The sequence below is a fragment of the Dermacentor variabilis genome, chromosome 3, assembly GCF_050947875.1.
Source record: "Dermacentor variabilis isolate Ectoservices chromosome 3, ASM5094787v1, whole genome shotgun sequence".
Lineage (NCBI taxonomy): Eukaryota > Metazoa > Arthropoda > Arachnida > Ixodida > Ixodidae > Dermacentor > Dermacentor variabilis.
The window spans coordinates 131602616-131627847 of NC_134570.1; the positions used below are offsets into that span (position 1 = coordinate 131602616).

Below are 25232 nucleotides of genomic sequence, written 5' to 3' on the forward strand. Positions count from 1 at the left end.
TGCTAGTCCTATAACCTATGACACAACCCCCCCCCCCCCCGCCCCCCACTGACTTGTCTCCAGCCTGCTTCTTGCCTACCCTGGTATTGAAGTCGCAAACCAGTATAGTGTATTTTGTTTGGACTTTACCCATCGCCGATTCCACGTCTTCATAGAAGCTTTCGAGTTGCTGGTCATCATGACTGAACGTATAGGCGCGTAGACCTGTACGACCTTCAATTTGTACCTCTTATCAAGTTTCACAACAAGTCCTGCAACACTCTAGTTAATGCTATAGAATCCCTGTATGTTACCAGCTATATCCGTATTAATCAGGAATCCGACCCTCAGTTCTCTTCTCTCCGCTAAGCCCTGGTAGCAGAGGACGCGCCCGCTTTTTAGCACTGTATATGCTTCATTTGTCCTCCTAACCTCACTGAGCCCTATTATATCCCATTTACTGCCCGCTAATTCCTGCAATAGCACTGCTAGACTCGCCTCACTAGACAACGTTCTAGCGTTAAACGTTGCCAGGTTCAGATTTATTCGGAAATAGCTGGTGCCTATTTATTTTTCCTTCGCGTGTGCCGCTTTTCCCTTTTGCGCCGTACCGCGCTCGTCCTATTATCGCATGCACCGGCACTGCGCCGTGTATGCCTGCAGGTGGTGACGATAACAGCACGACTACGTGGAGGGGGATCATAAAATTTTCCGCAAGGTTCGTCGTCCCGTCATATGCGACATCAGTCTGTGCTGCGCGCGACCCAGCGGAGGCGCTCGCTCAAGTCTCTCATTGTGTTCTATGAAGGTTCGCCGTACGCATCACGCTATATTGGTGCGCCTTACCGACGGAGCCACTCTGAGATTACTAAATATTTTTGACTACTCAGTGAGGCCAAACGTTCGGAGTTCCGAGTCAAGAGGGGGGGCACCAGCGTCCGTACAACTGAGGTGATGGCTTGAGAGGTGGCATTATTGGAAATTTTGCATGTCACATGGAAGTCTGCTGATACCTTGCAGCGAGAACGTTTATGGCAGCCTGAGAGCTCGGATCTCGATTATTAACTGGAAAGTGGGCCACATGTGAGCTTTCCCTGGGTCTTCCACAGAGCCGGTATCGTGGAAGGAAGATAAGAAGAGCAGTTCTGCATACATGCTGAAGAAAGGCCGTTCCTGCACCTCACTGCAGTGCCACATCCGTTCTCCTTCGCTTTTGCTTGTCGAAGTACGTGGTACGCCATGTCTCCTGTTTCTGGACGTTCCGAAGGTCCCGGGGCGACGGCGCGTCCTCCCCAGGACAGCTGCTGGAGCATACCGGCGGTGGCTATGTGCGCATCGTTCTTCCTCTGCATGACGCAGACCAGCACGGGCTATTTGTACGTGCTATTCATGGAGAAGTTTCACGTCAATCGAGAGGTGGCTTCCTGGCCAGAGAGCATCATGATGCTCACGCAGAACCTGGGCGGTAAGGCAAGACAGACTATGTTTTATTTTTGCTCACCTTTTCGCCGCTTAGTACCTGAAAGAGTTGCTGAAAGACCCGAGTCATGCGTTCGCTCGAATGAACGCGCGCTGGAAAAATGTTAGTTACAGTTGTAGTGTAAACGTGCGCGAGTTAACGAGAACTTGTCTGGTGAACAAGGGTACGTTAAAGCATCTGGATCAAATATAAGTTGCTCAGTGTCGTGTCACAGGATGTCATCTGAATCGGGGTTACCACAACTGCATTCTGAATCTGGTGGGAATTAAAATCGCTCCGCGAAATGCAAATACCTTCATTGTGACGTATTTTCTTCGCAGCCCTTAACTTTCGGCGGTTTCAAGGGCTAAAGTGCAGTCCTGGAACGTCAGATCCCCACATTTATCCTCATTTTAAGCAATGCGTACGCTCGATCTACAAATGCCTTGTTTGCTGATATCTGCACCGTTTACTTGTGTCTTTATGTCGATGATTAACTGCTGGAATAACTGCATTGTACACTTCATTGATGATCCCTGCACACCAATAAGAACGATCTGCCCCGGCCTAGCAAAACCTCCTGGAGTAACGTAGGAGACAAAAGTGTTCTATGCGAGACTGCAAATAATACATTTATTAAAAATAATTCCGACGCGAAATATACTTTTTTCATGAAAGATGCGGCTTGGGCAATTTGGTAAAAAAATAAGCAAAAAATAAAGAATGAATGTATTCCTTGGTGAGACATTCGTAAAGCTTACGAGGTCAATTCCGAAAGTTTATGCAGTGAGACAGCAAGAAAAGTCAGAGGGGGCGTAGCGGCACCACTGTCTCGCTAACCCCACTCGAAAGGACCATGTTGACCTCTTCACGAGGTGGGCTGCTGTAACGCAAGGCCGTATTTTATGCTTGTAGATTCGCTGCAATTGATTTTTAATCTTTGTCGAAATGGCGATCGACGGCAGATGCGCCAAAGGATGAATCGAATGTTGCAAAATATCCACAGAAGGATGCCCTAAAGGACATGTTTCAAGTAGGTTCAATGCTTTCGGGAAGGCCGTGACCCAAGGACGACGCAAGATTATGGCGCGCCTCCACCTCGTGTGAAGATGAAAACATCGATCGGGCGCGTTCTCCTGCGCTCTGCGACCGCCGAATGATTGCTATGGCTTTTACAGAGTCGTAACACGAGCACTTCGTTTGGGGTGGTCGTCAGGTTACAGGATTATCACAAACAGAAATAGAAGTGATAAAGATTTATGTCACGATAGTGCTGAAACTGGTCACTTCTTAGCAAAAGTTGCGACGAAAAGAATGTACGTTGAATAGACTGGAAAACCTGTATTTACTGAATAGACGAAGAGCTGAAGTCGCACATCAAGGAGTGCAAATAAAAGATTAGTCCATGCCAAAAAACTTCACCGACGTTTACGATACTCCCTAGTGCGAATTTTGAGCGCAGCTCTACAAGTATTTTCATATCGCGGTACATTAACTGACGCGCATATTCTGTCGCGTGCGGCACGCTGCGAACGAAGCAATGTGTGACGCGGCTGCCTCGTTAATCGGGAGATCACGAGGGGCAGCGCGCGGGTGATGCGTGGGCGCAATTACTTCACAGCAGCCGCCAAAGACAGACTCTTGCTCATGCAACCCTCTGTGATATGACAATTCGAAAGGAAACGACATCGCTGCTGAAGCGCTTAACAGAAAAGCCCTTCCAAGGATGGTTCCAGTAATGGAAGATGAAATGGAACCAGTATATTGTGTCTAATGGGGGTATTTTGAAGGTGACTGTGTGGACGCATCTGAGAGTTTGGACAATTCTTTAATAAATGCACACGAGTCCCTTAAAATAGCGTGCTGTACCTACTTATCGTTCACACAATCACTAATGACGCAGGGTTCAAGCAGTAAGCACCACTAGTCTAGATTCAAATGAAGACACTTTTCCTCAAGAACCAACCACCTGGCTTTAGTCATGAAGGCGCACTCTCACTTACGAGTGACCGAGTTAGTGAATGTTTGAGTCGGAAAGCGACAGCCGTAGAGAGTGGCTCTTCTTTCAAAGCGACATTTCGCGCCGGTCAATGGCTGACTGCAGAATTCTCCAGCACTGTGGCTGGAGATTAGCAGCTACCCAACCACTCTGCGACACATTAAGAAAACATTTCGGAATAATTTCGAGAAAGGGGCTGTCTGTGGGATATAATTCTGCAAAGTCGTTCTAGTCGCGTGTTTATTATTCTTTCTTCGCTATCAGAGCACATAATGCTCACAGTTGGTTTGTTTTGGCTTAGAATTATCAATGCGATTTCCTTGTTCCCGATCATACACTGCCTTGGCGCTCATTGACCGGTCCTTGCGCAGTTGAACGCTACATATCATAATAATCCCGATCATTTCAAGAATTCCTTATCATATTTGTGCAATGAAAATCCCGTAAATCACGCTGGAAACGAAGCCCTTCTGAATTGTATTTCGCACGTCGTGCTTTCTTGTGCCAACATTGGTAGAGGCGCTTCACTCAATGTTTGGTAGTCGCGAACGATGGCACGACGACTGCCAATCGTCAATATATATACAAGTTCCATCTTATGCCGTTTGGACGCAGTTCTAACGCGAGCGGAGCTAGCAGTTTGATAATTCTGCTTCCGGCAGAGGAAGCGCGTTAACGGACTCTGTAAATCTCGACTGACATTGCTGTGCCCAAATTGCCGAAATTCATGTCACTTTAGACCTTTGAACATGGCGCTGCTAAGTAAGAAAGCACTGTATGCTGTCCTGATTGCAGGCGTCGGGCACAAGTACCTCAACAAATAAATGAAGCACGCTGGTCAGGCTCCATATAAGTCTAGGAAAAAAAATTTCTTTTTGTGTATAATTGAGGCACTTGGAAATACGTCTATCTTTCGTCATGTAAGCCATCTGTGACCGCTATTTGTGTCACAGAAGCTGGAACGCCTTCGAAATTTTGATAGAGTTCCGCGCAACTCCTTTGACTCGATCGACTACTGTACTCGACGACCGTTGAAGCTGCCCGTGTAGCATCGAACACTTGGCCACTGAGTTGGGAGGCTACTAGCTCAAGGGCCTTCTAAATTGCCATGTAACAGCAGTCTTCCTTCTCTTTAACAGAGCTCACGCTGACAACAGCCTTGTCATTACAGGAACTTTCTAAAGAACAATCACGTAAGCTAATGTCCACAAGGATTTGACCGACAACCGTCTCGCCAGGTAGAATCGCTGTGCAGTGACTACAGATCTTGCCAATAACGAACAAACAGGAAAGTTACGTTTGTTGCCTGCATGGGTACCGCCTTTAGAAAAGAGAAAATGCTTATTTGTGGTTTTGTGAATAATGTTCCCCCAGGGCCACTGGAATGTGAAATTCGTCATTGCTTGGTCGGTAACAAGGTTTATAATTTCTTTAAGATCACGTAAACTTTGAGTGGCACTTAATATAAAGAAAATTATGAAGAAAGAACTACGGTTGCTATCTAAGACTGCGTTTAGTATGCTTTGGGAGGTGGTTATTTGCGACCCTTTGTTGTACTCTGAGTTGAAGGTGGTGCTCCTCTTACCTCTTTGACTTACCCACCAGCGGAAGTGAGCCGATACTTCGAGCGCGACTTGCTCAAGCATTCGGAACTCCGTGCAGCGTCTGCGACAGCCTCTGCTAGTAGACGCTATGGCTAAAGTCCACAGACATATTTTAGCAAAGGATCTAGGGACTTTAGCTACGACCACAGGCGCAGCGTGGCAAATGACGTCTGCATCTTCGACAAGTGATGAAGCGTCAAACGACAGTGTCTCAAAACGATAGCTGCCACAAGAAAAGAATGCGAAAGCACTCACCTTACAACCATGCCATCAGGTGATACCAACGCCTTGTGGTACCGTACCACCGTGCCACAAGAATGCTTAAAAGTAACAAGCGATCGCGACTTGTTCCCAAACAGTGCTAAACGCAATAAAAGAAAGTTCACGAGTAAAACGAAATGGGATGTCGGATAAACACATCAGAATAGTTGCTAGCTGGGCTCGTTTGTACGAAAGCAAACTTCAGCAAGTAGCACAAAAAGGGGGCACAGAAAAGTGGCGCCCGACACAGATGTGCCCCTTTTCTGTATTCCATTTTTCGCGCTGCCTGCTGAAGGATAATACACTTTATAATTGGTGTGAACAGTATTACTAGAGTCACTAGTAATTTTTTCTGGACCGACTGTGGAGTGGCTATGGTGATGGGCTGCTGAGCACGAGGTCGCGGGATGGAATCCCGGCCACGGCGGCCGCATTTCGACGGGGGCTAAATGCTAGAACACCCGTGCACTTAGATTTAGGTGCACGTTAAATAACCCCAGGCGGTCGAAATTTCAGAAGTCCTTCAATACGGCGTGCCTCATAACTCATAATCAGAAAGTGGCTTTGGCACATAAAACCCAATAATATAACTTTCTTGAACGGTTTTTTGGTCATCAAACTTCTACGAGGAAGCTTGATATACCTCAGGAGCGATACCGGGGAGTAGCATTGCGCTGAAGCTCTTCGGACGATGTTTTAATTATACGCAGGTACCACATCTTGGCGCGTTGCAGCACGTGAGGCAGCCGCTGCGGCTTTGCAGCAGAAACAGCACCTTGACGGCTACCAGGCCTTTCGCAACGCTGCATTACTAGGAGTGCCGACAGCGACGTTGGAAGTGTCGAACCGATATGGTGCATGAGATGAGACAGAACGCAAATTGTGACCATTTGTAGCTGGAAGTTAGCTACACAGCTGAAGCTTTACTAATAGTTGTGCCCACAACGCCCATTCCAACATCGGAGTGGATTGCGGCACTGGCTTCGATGCAGGGTCGATTAAACACAGCATGGCGTGCGTCTACTTGGTTTTGTTCCTTTTGCAGGCGCGCGCACTGCGCATGCGCCAGCCATACCGTGACGGTAAGGTCACGGTGATGGCAACGACGAAAACATGCCTTAAACGTCTGTGTAATTGTTATCGCAATAAAAAAGACCGAAAATGTAAGCGTATAATTTCCAGAGCAGTAATTCTCGTCGTTCCTTTTTCTTAGGTGCAGTTAACCATTGACCAACCATCTTTGCTAATAAAGGCATTTAAAACATCACGATTATCTGGAATTCATTCTTACGAACAGTTCTAGCGTAAGCAGACTCAATAAAAAAATAAATTTTAATGTTTTACGTGCCAAAATCACGACCTGATTATGAGGCACGCCGTAGTGAAGGACTCTGGAAATTTGGACCGCCTGGGGTTCTTTAAATTGCACCTAAATCTAAGTACACGGGTGAACTGACATTTCGCCCCCATCGAAATGTGGCCTCCGTGGCCGGGATTCGATTCCGCAGCCTTATGCTTAGCAACTCAACACCATAGTTACCATTGCCACTAAGCAACCACGGCGGGTGCAAGCACGTTTTCGTTAATAGGGGCGTCAATTTTTTGAAGCGTATGTGAGACAAAAACTGCATTAAGGAAGCGACTCTTTAAGTGGTTGTGTACTGAGAACGAAATAACGAATATATATGGGGTTGTGCATAGCGCGTGTCTGCCTTCTGAGCAGGTGCATGGTGAAGAAATGATCAAAATGTCGACCACAACACTTGCCATCGTGTCTCGCAGCTGGAGTTTAATGCCATATTCTATTAAACCTTGCTATTATCGGCATTCCTCCAAGCTTCTCCGCAGGAAGTTAACCTCTATGTGTGAGCGAAGGACATCTGCACCAGGAATTCACGTTGCAAATGTCCACAGGTAAATGCTTGACCGAAAGAATGCTCAGTGGCTGCTCCTCGGGTTGGGCGCAGCGAAAAATTGGTAATCGACTTTTATAGTCAATCAACAGTGGCGCAAGCCCAATATACGTTGGGGATAACTTCTCTTTGGGCTCACGAGAAGCAAACAAACATACAAACGCCAATCTGGGCATATGTGATGACGCCTGCCCAGATCCGTCCCAGCAGGGAGTATCCCTGACGTCATCGTAACTGCGCACTCAAGCCACCAAGAAGTAAAAGTTTTGGAGAGAATACACCGTAGAGCCCAGTGGCCCAATTGACTATAGCGCACCAACTGAGTGGAAGGAGCAATTGGACCCACCTTTCGGTTTCGGCTTTAGGTGGGCCAAATTTGAGCGCTAGTACGTGGCACTCATATGGTACAGTATTCTTGATGCGAAGGCATCGAATATCCAATTGAGCGAGAAAAACCAGCGTCTCTCGTCTGGGAAACGGAAAAACTGCGCCTCAGTTCCCATTGCCAGTGACACGACGTCATAAGCGTGCCTCGACGGAGCACAGCGGGTGAAAAGGGACACCTGCTGCTGTGTTGCTGCTGCTGTGCGTGAGGACATCGCCTCTACGTCACGTCGTCCTCGCTCTCGGAAGCCAGTGCTTTCCGCGCATACCTTGTCCGCCCAAACTATAGCCTGCGTTCTAACTGCGCCTTGGTAATCGTTATATAGAAATAATTGTATAAAAAGAACAAAATAAGTTCGAAGGAAAACATGTTGGTGGCAGTCAGTCTCGATCCTAGGACCCCACACTCCGAAACCGAGTGTCTTACCCATGTTCACTGTATTTGCGTTTGACCTATATGTCCATATTTTTGCTTTCAGCAACTGAAATTGCTTTCTTGCGGCGCCTATTTTGTTTCTACAACACATTCAGTTAACTCCTTTCTATGAGACCTCGCAGCGCTGGCAAAACGGAACACATCTTAGAACTTGACCATCGGGTATAGACGTTTGCGTTGTCAATGCTACTTGAACTCTCAGCGGCCAAGCAGCTCAAAAAACTCGAAGGCCTGCTCAGCGGCGTTGAGTTGGACATTATTGCTGTCGCATTAAGAACTCATAAGAAATGCTCAGGTGTCCTGTAAGTTTTGTTGTTTTTACTGCATTGACTCATGCTGTTTAACCGCGTGCCGTTGAGGTGCGGAAAGTTGCTCTTTTTTCGTTTTGCAAAATGCGAAAATATGGACGCTTGCGACTGCTGTTTACAACGCATCATAAAAACTGTTCCCTGCCGGACGTGCAGATCGATAAGTTAGACGCGAGACACCTTGTCAACGGAACAAATATTTCTTTTGTTGTAAGCAAATGCAAGAACGAAGCAAAACAGTCGCCATTTTATGCAACATAAGGCTGTGTCTTTCAAGTGAGGCAGGTGAAACACTAAGCTCATGTAGGAAATGTCGTATTGAGCAAAGTCACTTCCTTAGGCGGCAGCGAGATAGAAGCCTGGCTTACGCACTCATCACCAGTGTTGGTAATATTATGAGCCTCCACCATCAGGCTAGAGAACGGATGTCAAACGTTAATGTATACCGGGTGTTAGAAATTTAGGAGCGGACGTTAATTTAGACCAGCTCCGTGTTTTTTTCTGTAGCTATTGATATAACTGGCACAAGCGGCAGTGCGTGGAAAGATGTGCTAAATAAGGCTTTTTGAGTGCAGACGACAGCACAACGAAGGGCTTGTTGAGGCACCTGCCAGTCTGACTTATATATGTCTAGACAACGACTCTCACTTGCTTCCCTCCACAACTGCTCCGACCAAAGGTCGCATACTTTCCTGGTTTTGCTGTACTGGAGAACAGAAACTAGACAAGCGCACCAGGGCTGAAAACACGGCGTTCACTCCGTAGCGACACTGTGCGTTTGGATTATTGTTCTCTGCGGTACAGCAAAAAGCGGAAGAAACACGCGGCTAATTCATGGAGAGATTGCGGAGTGAAACACCTAAAATCCTTAGTCGGGTGTGCAACAGGCCTGATACGTTCCATACCTTTGCCACCTGAGAAGCCATATATAGCTAAGACGGGCAGGCGCGTAAACAAGCATTTGGTGCAGCAGGTGTCCGCAATAAAAAAAACGGACAGGTTCAACCAAATATCGACGCTAAAGAAGACAGTGTCGACGTACGTGTTCGTTCAAATAATTCTATGATTAAAATACTTCTGATATCTCCGTATTTTGTTTCTTTTTAATGTTTTTGACTCACTTATTTTGCAACTTATTCATATCGTATTTGACGCGCAATTACGTCGACCGTACCTTGTTTGGTGTCGACTCTTGGGTGACTCTTTTATTGTGCGCCTAATGTTATACCATTAATGCACATATTATATTCGTACACATGAATGCTTTATCAGTCTGCTTTTTAACGTGTGCTATGTGATTCGCGCCTCCAGCAATTCTCCGCTATCCCTGCTTTTCAGACCCAGCTGTCCTCCGTCCCAAACTCGGGCAGTTCGCGCCATCTTGACGAGTGCGCGGTAGTTAAGTTTTATGGGGCATGGCCGTGGCATGCTAGAAGGCGACAGTGACAAAAGCACTCGCATCACACCATTTATAACGTGTCTACGACTTATTATACTGTTTTTTCATATAATAATTTTAGTTGACAACTGATACGTTCTCGCGGCATGGAGAAGTATCTTTTGGTACTATTTTCATGTACCTAAGGCATCTACAAGTCGCCGATAACAAAGCATTTTGTAACAAGATAACAATATTAGACATACGCCAACCCCGTCTGAAGTCAGCTAATAAGATATTGCCTTCAAAATTACTGATGACTAGTTGCGGAGCACTTAGTGAGAGTAGACGGCAGTGCCATAGAGGACTGCACGGTATAAGGTCAGATATAAAGCGCATGTATTCTAGCGAACCCACGAATTAAAACAAGATTATCATGCACCACTCTAAAATCGAAAGCGACATAGCACGGAGTCCTGAATAAACACTCATTGTCGTCAAGGAGGGTTGATTGCTCGGCGCTCTCCCAAAAATTGTGATGGGAGTGAAATGAAGTGTCCATCAACGTCGTAATCCGAACGTATCCGGTGGACATAAAACAAAACGTTACAGGTGTCTCCTCGTCATCGTTACGAGCACTATGCAAGAATTCAAGCAGCGCGACTTCGTTGCTCTCGGTTGCAAGGGAATAGTTGTGCTATGGCATGAAACAATGGTACAAAAGAAAGGAAGCGGCACTAGGTCCATGAATTTGCTTCCCAAGGGAGTAAGCGTTAAGATTCAGGTTTGAGTTGCTCCGATGCCCCACGGCTCACGGTTTTCTCCCTACAGCTCAGCGCCACAGTATAGCGAGTCAGCATCATAAATAAACGACTTGCCAAAAGAAGGAAAGTGGCTCGTTCTCGCATAAAGCACTTTTGGAGGCACGGATAAAACTGAACTGTGAATGCACAGTCGGTCGAGTATTGAACCGACCGTCAGGCGTCATAGTTGGCCCGCGCCAGTGCCGGCTGTTGTAATCGCACCGCTGGCACGAGTTGTTGGGAACTCGGCGCTGACGCCCGTTGTTGCACCTGGGTCGCAAGCCCCAAGGGTAGCGTTGGCCTGGCGGCCTGGGGTACAACTGGAAGCATCCGAAGGTCCCGGCAAAGCATGAGTCGACTGGTAACAACAAAACAACTTGTTTATTCTAACATCGCAAAGAGTTGGCGGTCAGGTTGACCGAAGTAGAGAGACGGGAGTGCACGTTACTCAACAGAAAAAATCGGAGCCTCTCTTGGCGTCCGGGGGCAGCTGCTTTAATACTCTCGCAGTTGAGGGCAAGAAGGAACCCCTCTATAGACGAGCACGTGACTGTGCCGCTCGGGAACAAAGGGATAAGGTGGCGCAGCGTCGTGTCGGCGCCACTCGGGCACAATGGGAAGAGAAGGTGGAGCAGCCGTCGTGTCGGCGCCGCTCGGACCCCCTCGCTGCACAGGTGGGGGGGAGCTCCTCTCCCCGGCTGCCGCGCTTCGACAAGCGTGGGCACCAATATGCACATACACACACTCACGCACATGAAGACACGTGGCATTGGAACATGCCTGGACGCGCTTGGCAGGGAGGCGTAGCGGCGGCGCCGAACGGGCCAAAATGTCTGCCGCTTTGAACGAAGCCCCGGCGTCCGTTGCATCCGCGCCGGCTTTACCGCGCGTCGTAGGCGAAACGTAACACGGCTGAGGAAAGTAGTTTAATGGGACGAGCTATTGCCATCAAGCCAAAGCCAGTGCTTTAGTTGTGATAACATATAGTTGATAGCAGCGCTCTTGCAAAGATGTATTCCGGATGCTCACTCTGGTAAAAAGCTCAAAGTCGTGTCACGACATTTGCTGGTCTACAAAACGGCAGTGGTGCAAGATGCTAGTTGTTCTGATCAGCAGAAATCGGCAGAAAGTCAGCGCGTTACGGACAGCTTTTAAAATCTCCTGGCTGCGAGGAAGGCCATCGTGCTTGCTTATTCAAGCTTTTGCTTTACAGGTTGCTCAGCGATGAAGTGCTACGGTAAATCTCAGGCATATTTCAATCCTTCTACAAAAATCCACGCGCTATGAAGACACCATTTGGCTACATCTGTATCGGTAAGAAAAAGAAACAATGTCAAACAATTAACGAGCACCATGGAGATATAGAGTTGAAACGAAAATATATACATCAACAATTTTCACGGTGCCTCATGATCAGGCATAAATATTTTGGTGATATGGCACAAGTAAAAATACAAAATTATGCATATTTGGCCCCTAATAATCAGGCGCTACATTCTGCGAGTTTATTCGTAGTGCCTCTTCTTTTAAGGAAGAAAAGGAAACCATATTGAGCAGCCGCCGCGTCCTCAGTCGAGGCACTGTAGCGTGAACGTCTGTGGAGCAATAGATAGGAGTAAAGTTTCCGCTCGCACGGTGAGAAAAATGCTTCGTGCGGCTTTCATGATGTTCGCATCCTCACAATTGCGTCTTGGGCTAGCGCTAAACACCTCGGGTGTTGAAGTCAAGCCCCGTTTCTAACCGGACCACGAACGAGCATGTGAACTAGTTTTGTGGACTGAGCTTCAGGCGCGGGCGGCTGGAATGTAGACAAAAGAAACGTTCAGTGACGTCGTTGATTGGTTCGCACTCGCACTTATTCAGCGACAATGCCATAGCGCAGTGCATGTTATCGCCCGCGACGTCTGCAATTGTAGGCATTCCTTCTTAAAGTGCAGAAGAAAATCGACCATCATGACTTGCTCTGGACGTGTGGAACAAGCGAAGAAGGCGTTGCGATCACGACGTGTTTTGTGCGAAAGTGAAGACGACAGTGCCGCGAAGGGGCAATCAGCATAACCTGACACGCAACACTACGGAACTCGGGTAGCATGAAGCAGCTCTGTTAGCACGCGGCTTATTCCTACGAATTCTAGAAGAGAGAGTTGGGCAGCTATAAAATTGTATGTTGCAAGCTCAAATTCCAGACAGCGGAAATATTCAGCGTTAAGTTGCTACTGCCTTCCGTAAGCTTTTTGAGTGGACGTGGTACGCTTTGGCAGTTTCAGTGAAAACTCGCCCGGTTTTCATAGCAGTTTTGGCTATTCCCTCGCTTCATGGAGTGCGTAGATATATGCCCCAACGAGAATAAATTACTGATTAAAAGAAAACAAAAAGAATCGCCCAACTCTGCCTCCCAACCAACATCGACCTTGGGTGCTCAACGTGGGAATCAATCGCAATGCCATAAGGCCTAGAGCCTACAAGAAAATAAAACAACAGGTGGCACGGACGCTGTGCCTATCAAGGGTAAGCGTTTCGCCGCCACATGTTCGCTCTGACAAGCACCTCGTTCCGCGCTCGCTGAAGGGCACTAGTCTGTTCCATCATGTGTAGCATCCAGGCCAATGTCACTTCCAACACAACACATCAAGTGTTCCTATGCAGCTATAAAAAAGGAGCATGAGATGCTGAGCTTGCACTCACAAAATAATTTAGTGAAAAGCGACGCAAATGGCGCACATAGGGATTCTGAACCTGCCGCTGCTTTTGGTAGTATTGAATAAAATTTAACGTGTGTGTGCGTGTGTCTGTGTGTGTGTGTGTGTGGCTCGGGTGGCGCAGTAACGCACGTCTTCATGTTGTCATCTGGAGGAGTGAAAAGAAGCGATCAGAGCTCAGCAGTACTATTTTTATTTTCCGTTTTTCCTTTTGCAAACCATTCTTCTCTATTTTTACTCAGGATTCATGGTCACGGTGCTCTACAGTAGACTCCCCATCTTCTACGTGACTCTACTGTCGGCTTCTCTATGCAGCGCTGGGCTCGTCGGCGCCGCATTCGCACCAGACATGAAATGGATGAGCGTCATGCTCGGAGGAATATATGGTACGGGAGGTCTAAAATTCGTTTATCGATTTCCTCTCCTATTAGTGTACCGGAAATACAGAGAAATGACTCTATCTGTGCTGTACTTAGCGTTTTCCCGTCTGACATTTTTTCCAGTGAAGTAAAAATTGGTATCGTCACTTTATAGGATAGTGAAGAATAAGACGGTGGCACAATTGTGAGTCGCAAACTTAACTGTTCATCGGGCGAAATTTGGCCGGCAAGTAAAAATAGATTGAGAGATTTTACTGCTCAAAAGCACGATCTGATTAGGAGGCATGCCGTGGTGGGGGATTCGTGATTATTTTTGGCACCACCTGAGGTTCTTTAGCCTGCACCTAAATCTAAGTACATGGGTGTTTTTACTATTCTCTCCCATCGAAATTCGGCCGCCGTGGCTGGAATTTGATCCCGCGACCTCGTTGCTCACAAAACAACTAACGCTCAAGCACAATGACAGCGGCTAGCTCAGGTGGTGATCGTCGAAATCTGACCGCAAACTCAACCACGTCCCAAAAAAGTCGTTTATCCGTTGCCCCGCACCGATGCCTCCTTAGATTGCCTCCGGCATGCCTGCTATTTTTCGCGGATGCTTTTGCACAGTGGTTATTGGCAGAGTGAAGTGGATGTGCGCGACCGTGAAAAGACTGCCTTTACTACACCGGACGGCCTGTATGAGTTTAAGGTCCTAGCATTCGGCTTGTGTTCTGCGCCCGAAACTTTTTAACAAATGATGGACACTAACTTAGCTCGCCTAAAGTGGTAATCTTGTCTCGAATATTTAGATGACGTTGTAGCCTTCTCTGCGACGTTTTAACAAAACGTGGAGCGACTTAAAACCGTCCTTCAGGCCATCCATACCACTGATCTCTCCCTTATACCTGAAGAAATGCCAATTCGCCCACGACGAACTCAAATTCCTTAACCACGTAGTCAATAACGCTGGAATTCGAACCGACCCAGAAAAAACTACGACTTTTGCCAAGTTCACGACACCTACAAACAAGTGGGAAGTACAATGCTTTCTTGGGCTTTGCGCATACTACGTTCGCTTCGTCGAGAATTTTTTGCGCCTCGCTGAACCACTATCTACGAAAGACGATAGTCCTTTTATTTGAGCGAAAGAACAACAAGACGCTTTTCGCGAGCTCCAGACCCACCTCCAGTTTCCTCCAATTCTGGGCCACTTTCACGCGGATGCCGATACAGATACACACACGAACGCGAGCAACGTTGGAATTTGTACTGTTACTGTGCAGCGACAACAAGCTGTCCAACGAGTTAATGCCGACGCCAGCCGCACTTTATCATGTGCGGAATGAATATTTCTACTACTGAAAAGGAGTATTTCAACGGACAACATTGTAGTTCAGTGATGAAAAACGATATGGCCCTTCTGAAAACTGCATTTATTTAGTGAAGTATTTTCCTGAATACTACACCTAAAGCTGACGAAATGCGTGCAGTTCATATCCCCGTTAAATACATTAGTGCTGTACGAATAGAACTTCTGCAAACCTCTTGTAAACGTTGAAACAAATTCACGTAAGCTGTAAATAATATTCTTGGATGGCAGCGCGAAGTGACACACGCACAGACTAGAAGAACACGGGACGAGCGATCGTCCTGCCTTTTCCTAGTCTGTGTGTGTGTGTCACTTCGCGCTACAATCCAATAATATGTTACCGTACCAACTCGCCCAACTTTCTACCCTTGTGTAAATAATATATTACACTTCTCCACTTTAGGTGCTCTGACGGATGCAGCTTACACAACTGCGACATCTGCTTTGATGCAGTGTTTTGGATTTGTAAACTTCGTAGTTCTATACTTTTTTTCCCACTCTTACCAATTTACATAAATCATTCTCAAAACATTAAAGTTCTAAATCAAAATTCTGCATCTGCAAGCACTAACACATAACTTTTTCTCTCAAATGCAATAAATATTGAAATTGGTCAACGGTTATCTAAAAAAATTCTGCGTTTTACAAAACTTGGCGACAACGGATTTGCGCCCGAGCTAAAGCTTCCTCTTAATCTCAATTTAATGCCCGCTACGTCCATATGTTCCGTAATCCACATCGCTCTCCGGTCTGTTACCGCTACGCCCATCGAATCGATCTTAGCGCAGTATCTAACTTAAGCTTCTTTGTTATCCTTCAAGTTTCCATCCCACAGGTATATACAATACCCTAGACGAACTCGTGGAGGCCCATAAAACAGCCCAACGTGAACGACTCTCCGGCACCGCAACTGGCAGGGTTATTCTAAGTAAACTCGGGCTGAATCCCGTTATGAATTCAGCAGGAAGAACAACATTACTCGGTGCGGTCAAAAGCCGTTTGGTTATAAAACCGTTACCCAAAAACATGCTCTCTGGGAGACACGACAGGAGGCGGTCTGCCAGAGCCAAGGTTCTTCAAGAAAGGTACCAAAGCAACCAGCACACCGCTTATGTCGATGCAGCAAAGCAAAATCACCAAACTTACGTAGTGAGCGTCGTGACCGGAGAGGGAAGTATCCTCAACGCCACGACCATAAAAACAGCGTCCACCGTGGAAGCGGAAGAGACTGCCATTGCTTTGGCCATCATTAATCCCTCCGTGCAAACTATCATAAGCGACTCCAAAAGGGCAATAGTCAACTTTTCGAGAGGCAGCATAGGCGTCTGTGCAGCGCGAGTCCTACGGGACTTTAATAATGAAAACACTGTTGAACTCGTATGGGTCCCTGCCCATTCGGGGAATCAAGGGAATGAGGAGGCGCACTGGGTAGCCCGAGGTCTAATCAACCGGGAGATGTGCCCCTCAGACTCGGATCCCATGGATGAGGCACCGACGACATACCACGAAATAACAAACTATTACAAGCAAAAAAGGCGAATCTACCCGCCTCCAAACGCAAGCCTCACGCGAGCGCAAGCCTCGATCCTGCGTCGAATCCAAACTAAATCGTTCCCCAGCCCACATTGGCTAGCCATAATTACCAACGGGCAACGGAACCCAATATGTCAAAATTGCACAAATCAAACATTGGCTACCCAAAATCACATTCTTTGGGGGTGCAAGGGCTTACCCCCTCGCACCCCCCAGGTCGCTCCTGCCAGCTCCCTCACAACAGACGTGGGAAGAGCTGCTCAGAACGCCGGATGAAAAAGTACAAAAAGCCCTCGTTGCCTGGGCCGAAAGGGTCGCTCCTCGTGAGGGCCATTCTAGGACTCGGGCCTGCCAGATCATAACTGAGCAGAGTCTCAATAAAGTTGTTACCACCACCTTCCTGTGGGAGAGCAACACGCACGGCAACAACCCCGCACCCGCTGTTTCGCGAGCCAACAGTGCTCTTGGCACTCGCACTTCTTAGGAGTCCTGATGGCACAGTTGGGTTCATCACGCCGAGATGGTCCCAAGTAGGATGTAAATCAACCGGGTTGAATGGTGGCCTAGGAGCTTTCTTTTTCTCTAGCCTGGCTTTCTTTTTTTTTTTTTTTTGGCACAACAATGTGTTGACGATCACGTGCAAGTTCATATAGCATAAACTGACAAGGGTAGTCGTGCGAATAGATGGAACGCAGCCCCAACAACTGCAAGTCGAAATGAGCAGAACCGAATAACGGACGTTGTAGAAAAAAGTGGCTGCGGTTCAACGTGGCTTGAACCTAGTTATACGAGCGAAAGCTCTGGGACGCATGGTTAGACAGGATGCTTTACTGCTTCTTCCCAGCGAGCTATATCGGCAGGGTGCTCGGACTCAGCCTAGCGCTTGCAGCGAAGAGATGACGCGCTCGCAGCGCGCATGCTTCTATGGCGAGACTGAGCGACCAAGCGCCGCCGAAGCAGCTAAACCCTGGGCTAGTCACGTGGTACACAGCGGCGAGGCTCGAGCGAGTGCAGCTGTGATGCCTCTCCGCAGCGGATCACGTGACGTGATGTCACGCCTTCACATTTTCGCGCCGGCACTAAAGGTCAAACGCGTGCCGATATTGACCTTGAGAGCTGCACCTCGAGGAGTAGAGCTTTCGCTCAAAAAGAGCGCACGCGTGATTAGGAGTGGTCGTTTAATACTTTTAGTACCTTTTAGTACTTTTTTCTCCTCTACAGGTTAACACTGCAGCGAAATGAATCAAAGGGGGGTTATTTATCTGTGAGGTAAACGGAAGAATTACTAATAGGCGTTTCAGATTGTCGTAGGCCTCTGTTACTTCGCTGGCTGTCTTCTTTATTTGTACTGCTTCCATAGAACAATAATATTTAATCATTTAGAAAGCGGTTCGCATTATATGCAATGAAAGGCCATATATCGAAATGTCATATTTTTTTAAAGATAGAGCTATATAGACCTTGCCTCAATGAAAGCAACAAAGCTTTCATTGAGACAAGGTCTATATCTGGAAACTGAATTGCACAGAGAAGACTAACATTCCATTGAAGATAACGACCATGGTGTTTGGGTAGGCATGCTTCAGACTAGCTTCGAAAGTGCTACAAATTCACGAAAGACGTTTGGTTGCCGATTTCGGACTTCCATAATCTCTTTATGTAATAGGGGCGATATTCTGTGGATATACCGAATACAAGCCAGTTTTTTTTTCTTTTTTTGCTGTACCTGCTGCTTATCCTTCCCTGTGGGTTTTCTAGACCTTACTACGAACTTCAGCGAGAGACGTCAAGGTTTAGAGAGGTAAACAACGTTGCCAAGTCCTGTTACTTGCTGTACGAGGCGAGCCGACCTGTGTTAGCAAGATTTAAAAGGGCTGACGTGAGCCAGGAGCAATACACCTCTTTCAGAGTTCGAGTGACAGAACGGAACAGTAAAATGATCTTATTGCATCTCGCTTCAAATACCAAGCAAACCTTGCTTGAGGAGAAATTCAACTCGAGGCCTAGAAACATAATATATGGTTAAGCAGAGAGATCATGGGTAGGTTCTAAACCACCAAGGCATGCGTTCATTAGCGAGAGTACATCTCTTGCACAGCAATCGAGCATGATATCACAACAACCAATAACTGCTAGAGTCATTGACAAACTGTGTTTTTGGGACTTTTTAGTACTATACTAACCATCGTATGCGGGAAAAAACGATTTTTGGTAATGTTTACGTATTTGACTGTCGCAAGCATCCATCAATAAATGTATTGTTTATGACTGCCAAAGACGGCAAGTAGATAACTTCATCAGTACTATGGCAAGCCTGGAGGAGAGTCTTCCGAAAAGACAGTTACTATCGTGTAAAAAAAATTGATTAAAAATGTGGTTTGGATACGCCACTTTTCCTATTTTCAATGAAGTAAATAATGCCAACACTGCATAAGCTTTGAATATTCTCCGATTCTCTGATGAATATTCTTTGCAGGCACAGGCTGCGGAGCATCGATCATCTCGTTCACCGTGATGACAATGTTGTTCTTTGAAAAGTACAGAGCTACAGCTACGGCCTGCAAGTACATCGGGTGGGCCGCATCGGGCCTAGCTGGGCCCCTAGTTTTTTCGGCCACCGCCTCAAATTACGGCTTGGGAGGAAGTCTGCTTATCGGTGCTGCAATCTCGCTGAATGCCCTGCCACTGGAGATGTTCCTCCGCTATCCACGTCCCGTCGTATTGAGGTTTTTGCGGGGCACTGTGCGCAACCAACCGGTCAAAGACGATGCAACCACAAATGTTATGACAGGAAACAGCAAAGATGCCCGGCAAGCTCAGAATGATTTGAAGACCTCACGGTCAGTTTGCGCTGTGCCGAAGCATGAAGTAAACTTAAATTTTCAGACACGACATGAAGTTTTTAGTGAGACGTGGTGCGACGAAAAAAATTGCAGTGACGCGAAGCACGAAACAGAGACATCCCAATCGCCATGCCAGCTGTGCGCCACACCCAGCCGCCGGCGAATGCCGGCCAGCAGTAGCCAATCTCAGAAAGTGAACAGCCGGCGCGAATCAAAATGTCATTCCGGCGACACGCGCGTTTCTTACGGAACGCAGACAACTACAATCTCGACATCGGTGCCTTCGGATTCAAGTACAATCATCCTGGAACAATTGGCTCTGTTCCGTCAGCTTGCCTTCTATGTACTGCTCGTCGCGTACGCCCTCTGCGATTGTTCCATATCGATGCACACAACCACGGTTGTGGACTATGGCCGGGACAAGGGATCTCCGCTTGAGGAGGCAAAGTTAGTGCTCACGTACAATGCAGTAGGCCAGTTTGCCGGAAGGACTATTTTGCCGTTCGCCTCGGACAACGTGACAAACAGCCGGTGCCCGCTGGCTGTCTTGTGCTTCGTCGGAGCCGGCGCCTGGTTGGTGCTTATGCCGGTGGTGCAGTCCTTGCCTGCCTTCATGGTGCTAAACGCGGTGCTGGGAGTGTGTCAGGGTTTCGTTACGTGCATCCGCAGCGTCCTGGTCAACGACTTCTGTGGAGTCGAGCGGCTGCCTACGTTCTTCGGTATTCTCGGACTTGCGCTGGTGCCGCTGTCGTTCAGTGGGCCAACAGTCATAGGTGAGTAGCAAAGCACGATGCAAACCTGCTGGGCTTTTGATTGTCCTTCTCCGATTAATTGGAACCAGCAGCTTCAAATTCGCAGTAAACATACCGACTATTTGGCTAAGTAAGGCCATTCTAACCACGGGCCCTATAACGTAAAACTATTCCAATATGTTTTTATTCCAATCTCCTGACGTGAAATTTGCGTAACCACCGACGCAAGCACCGGGCGGTCACCCGCAGGGTTGTCTGAACAGACCACCCTGCCCTCTTCGTTCATAGGAGGTCACTTTTGTTTGCTTGAAAAACCAATAACATTGCCCCCACTGAGCTGCTTGTCGTATCTAATTGGCTGACAAGAGGCGAGGAGAACCCTCAAGTGGAGAGGGATTCGATGGGGCAGAGCCAGTGCACTGAAAATCGATAACCGAATGAAGAGGGTGGTGCCGGCGTCTGCGACTGGTCCGCTTTCCCTTACTTAGCTTGCGGTGGCTGGTCGAAAATCGCGGCGGCATGCAACGGAAGCTTAAGAATGAGGCTAAAACGGAACCTTAGCAAAGAATAGTTGGCCGAATGAGGTCGTAAACGTGCCAAAAGTACTCCAAAACGTTACACGGCCACGCAAGAAGTTTTATTATACGCAAATAAACCCATGTTCTCCGGCAGGTGCAGCCATCTTTTATTCCTTTCAGAACGGGGCAGCCTGCGGCTATTCAGAAGAAAATTCAGTTTTATTCGCCATATTAATGCATCTTTTATACGTACACGTCATTTTGACGCGGTGAGTTTTCGCGGTTTTGTGACGTCGCATGACAGGCAGGTGAAGTGGGTGCAGCCCGAAAGCTTTTGACCAATAGCCGGGGGCTAATTTTGAAAAGGCGTCAAATCAGAAATAGCAGTTTTTCTTTCTTCAGTCAAATCATGCATAATCAGTGCCTACACGTCATATCAGATGGGGAGGTATCGCGGCTTTCTTGACGTCGCGTGAAAGACAGGTGAAGTGGGGGTGGTCCAAAAAAGTTTTTGACCAATTGCGGAAGGCTGACTGCAGAAATGGAATAAAAAAATTTGGAATAGTTTTACGTTATAGCGCACCATATTCCAAAGCAGATTCACTACCAGCTGGTAGCTCCAAGCAGGGGCGTAGCCAGAAATTTTTTTTTTCTGGGGGGGGGGGGGGGAGAGGGTGTTCTCGGTGAGCCACACCTTTACTACGTCAGTGGCTCAAAGGGACATTAAAATGAATATTATTTGATCTATGTAACATATTTCTGCGTAGTATAATATTATACGGCTACCGCATTTCGGCAGCGTGCTTTCAGACTTCTCGAAAACGTCTAACGCTATGGCACTGCCGCTGTAATAGAAACATTCGTCCCCGTCATCCACAGAGACGACTGCACAGATAACGAGACATCAACGCTCCTGTAAGGAAGGATAAGTGCCGCCGTACAGGCGCAAGTCACATGTCGAGTTGCGCAGGCACCGCAACGTTGCCCCACGCTTTGTGCCCGCCGCGAGCATCCTGTGCACCGACCCAAACTCCACTTTGAAGAGGAGGCTTTAGCTCGGACGCTCCTATATAGATACAGGGTAATAAAAAAAATCGCTTTTCTAGGCAACAATGACACGAAATTTCATGAAGCTTGTTGAATTTAAAAAAAAAGTTAGAATCTAGTGACTGTCTGAAACAGATTCTTTATTTAGGCAGTGGATTTTTGGATCAAAGTTGTTTAAGATCGCAAAAGTTCAGAAAACGATATTATGAAGTTCACAACACTAACCCAGTTATGTAGAAATATATCCCTATAGTGTAGACAGCACCTAATAACATATTCAAAGGTTACAAAGTTAGTATCTAGGTTATAACTTAGGTGGATCTGTTACATTTTTTGCAAAGATTTTTCAAGAGTATTCAGAATTTAGTGGTGCATTTTAGAGCAATGTGTAATACATCAATTTTGCATGCTTTAGATGTTTTAAAAGCTGTAGTAAACTTAACTGCGACATCTTTCTTGGTGCACAATTATACACTTGCAAACTTCGCGCTTCTATTTTCCTTGAAAGTTAACCATTCTCGGAAATTTTCGCAAAAAATCCGGGTCCTATGTAAAGACTCCGCTCACTAAAGCAGACTGAAATTGAACTTTCTGCTTGAATCCAACGAATGTTATTGAAATTGGTTGAGGGGTTGATTTATAAAAGCGTCTCCGTGTTTTACATGTATATAGCTAGGCAGCATTGGGGTTGGCCCCGAGCTAAAGCTTCAACGTAAGTTCAAACACCCCGCTTCTTTGTAGAAATCGAAAGCCTGTAAACCGCAGGATACGCCCAACAAGAAGGCTCGGCACCTTTTTTTTTTTTTGGTGCTTCGCCGAGAGTTTCTTTTGATGAAGCGAACTTTAAATGACTCCAGCGGTTTATGGCATTAACTGAAATTTTGAAACTCGCAATTGAGCCACATCGGATCACACGATAGCAGGCTGACAAAGCTTGCGTCATATAGAATTCGTGTTTAAAAATAGGCTTGCTGTTGAATATTTTTAACAATGACCTGTGAACAATGAAGCTTTATCTAGCCTTTCAAAATATGTCGGTGGTGGGGAAAACAAGCAAGTTCTTTTAAAGATTTGTACTAAGTTTGCTTTTTGTTTGGTCGTTTACTGCCACCAACGTGTTTCTTACGCACGTCCGCAAGTGAAATAGCAGGCATGCGCAAGGGAGGTAACTGCAAATGCCCATCAACTCGCGTGAGAAGGTGAAAGTGAAGGGATGTGTGCCTGCCTAAGGAGGTGACATCGCTTGAGGACAGAGTCAGATCACGGGCTAACTTCAAGGAGATCCTTAACTCACTATGGTCATTCGCGTGTAACGCTTCTATAGTCAGCCACAATTAGCTCCCATCCCGTTTAACAACTTATTCAAGTACGCATAGAGTGATCATTTAAGTAAATGATATGGCCTTTCTCTTTCTGGCGCAGGTTTCTTCCGCGACACCCTCGGCTCGTACGACAACTTCTACCGGATGCTGGGAGGAGTGAATATTTGCATCGCGGCTTTGCTGTTCGTTCTCGTGTGGCGCGACAAGATGCGAAGAAAATCTTGCGACTTGCCCGGGGCAGCAATGGGATGCTTAACTGAACTCGCTGGTGCAGATCCCTGACAAAACGTTTTCAAGGCTTTAGCACTCATAAGACACTTCGATCACGCACTTTCCTGTTCCTGACTACCTAACTGTCTATGTATGTATGTCTCTAACCATTTGCCCGCCTACCTCAGCCACTGGGTGGTCCACGAACAAATGGGTAGCGCATCGAACGACTGTGCTACGGGAACAAGGTTTGAAACCAACCATGGGACTAACTTGGGTCACTGAGTAGGTGGCAGTGTGTGCAAATGTGCCGCTCTTCAATGAACCACTTTGCTGCCGACATAAGTCACTGTAGATGCTGGACAGGGTATGTCCCGCTGTTCGATGAAACTCCTCTTCGATGCCAACTTGGGTCAGCCGGTATGTGCCAGTAGGCGCTTTTGCCAGTATGAAGGTCAGCAGCATGCCATTAGTATGCCAGTAGGCATGTGCCAGCAGGGGTTTTTAAAGTGTACCTTAACTTACGTACACGAGTGGTTATGTTTTTCTCATCTCGCTCACCATCAAAAAGCAAAGCGCGGTACATCAGCCCCTGCAGCAGCCGCTGCATCGCCGACCTCTCGATCAGCAGCGCCATGTTATATTGCCACATAACTACGGTGGCTTGTATATACCGGCACTATCGCTATCCACTATCCCGTCGGGGGCGCACGCACCGTTCAATCCGTGTGCAGCCCATGTACACTGATTTCACAGCCGTCACCCTTCGATCAGCGCTCGCACAAGTAGCGGCAGCTTGCATACCGAAGCTACACTTGGGCCAGAAATTTTTGACTAGTAAAGAAGTATGGAAGGGGCTGTGATATAATGATCGATTATATTGTCATCCAAAACACAGGGAGAACGTACGTGCGGCACAGCTTATACTCTAAATGTAGGCACCATTGCGGTGCTATAAGCAGTTCTGAGTTAAGTATTGCGATATCCCTGTAATACCAGGCTCAAGGCATCGTGAACGAACATAAAAGGAAAAAAAAGTGTCTAAATTTACGATTTACGTCTATTACCTCTTTGGGAAAAGAAAAAAAAAGACGCGTTATTGGCTTGCTCTACAAGTTCAAAAAACAAAGGATGTCATCTACAAGTAAAATATCCCTTTATCAGTGCACGAAATGAAGTCTAATGTCCCAACGCATCACGTGATAACTGACGCCGACCGCGTCATTCAAACTTTAAAAGTACACAAACGACGTTTCGGCTCTTGTTCCCAGGAGCCTTGTTCCCAATCATTGTGAAGGAGCCTAAAAGATTGTTCACAATCCACCTGAGCAAGCAAGCTCGTCCTCGTCATCTTCTCTCATCTGAAAAAAAAACGCTTTAGAAGGTTACTGCATTCTAAAGATCCTTTTAACGGGTCACAATAAAGGTAGCGCAAATATTAACAAAATAATTGTTTATTTCTTTACATTGCGAGGACTTTCCGCTAGGGGGCCGTGGAGTACCGACGTCCCTCACATGGGCTCCTGCGTCTTGCGCTCACTTCTACAGAAAGGCCACTCACCCCTTTTATTTCGCACCGACCGAATCGGTAAGCTACAAGGAACCAGCGGATGCCGCCTACTTGAAAAGTGAGTCGTTTTGCTCACGATTTCAAGCTTCATCTTTACCGACCACCCCGCACCTTGCTAAGCCTAACGCCGCGCGAGACTACACCGGCCCGCCGGGGAGAACCGCCGTCGCACGTGCAACAGGCGTTGCACGTGCAATGTGAGCCGAAGAGGAAGCTCGGCGCTCGTTGGTGCTGCGGCTGACAGGCAGACTTTGAGATGAGCCAAGAAACACCCGCGACGGACGGGACGTCAAGCGATCGACTAGAAGAAACAAGCGCAATGCATGCAGACTCAGCGGAACAAGCCGACGTCGCACAATCTTGGACCTACGATAAAAACAGCGGCAGAACTACAGACCTCAGCGGCCAATGGCTGACATGGGAAAGGAATGGCAAGAATCACGCACATCAACGCCCCCGTAGTGACCCAATCCCCACAACAGC

General features: G+C 47.1%; 1 protein-coding gene across 1 annotated transcript; it reads left to right on the top strand.

Moving 5' to 3' along the window:
- Positions 1-772: 772 nt before the first annotated feature.
- On the top strand, positions 773-24574 carry LOC142574187 (monocarboxylate transporter 9-like). The gene is made up of 4 exons (XM_075683336.1): positions 773-1444; positions 13466-13609; positions 18964-20103; positions 23070-24574. Exons 1-4 carry the CDS (start codon positions 1219-1221, stop codon positions 23249-23251), a joined length of 1692 nt encoding a protein of 563 aa, XP_075539451.1. The 5' UTR covers positions 773-1218; the 3' UTR covers positions 23252-24574.
- Positions 24575-25232: the final 658 nt, after the last annotated feature.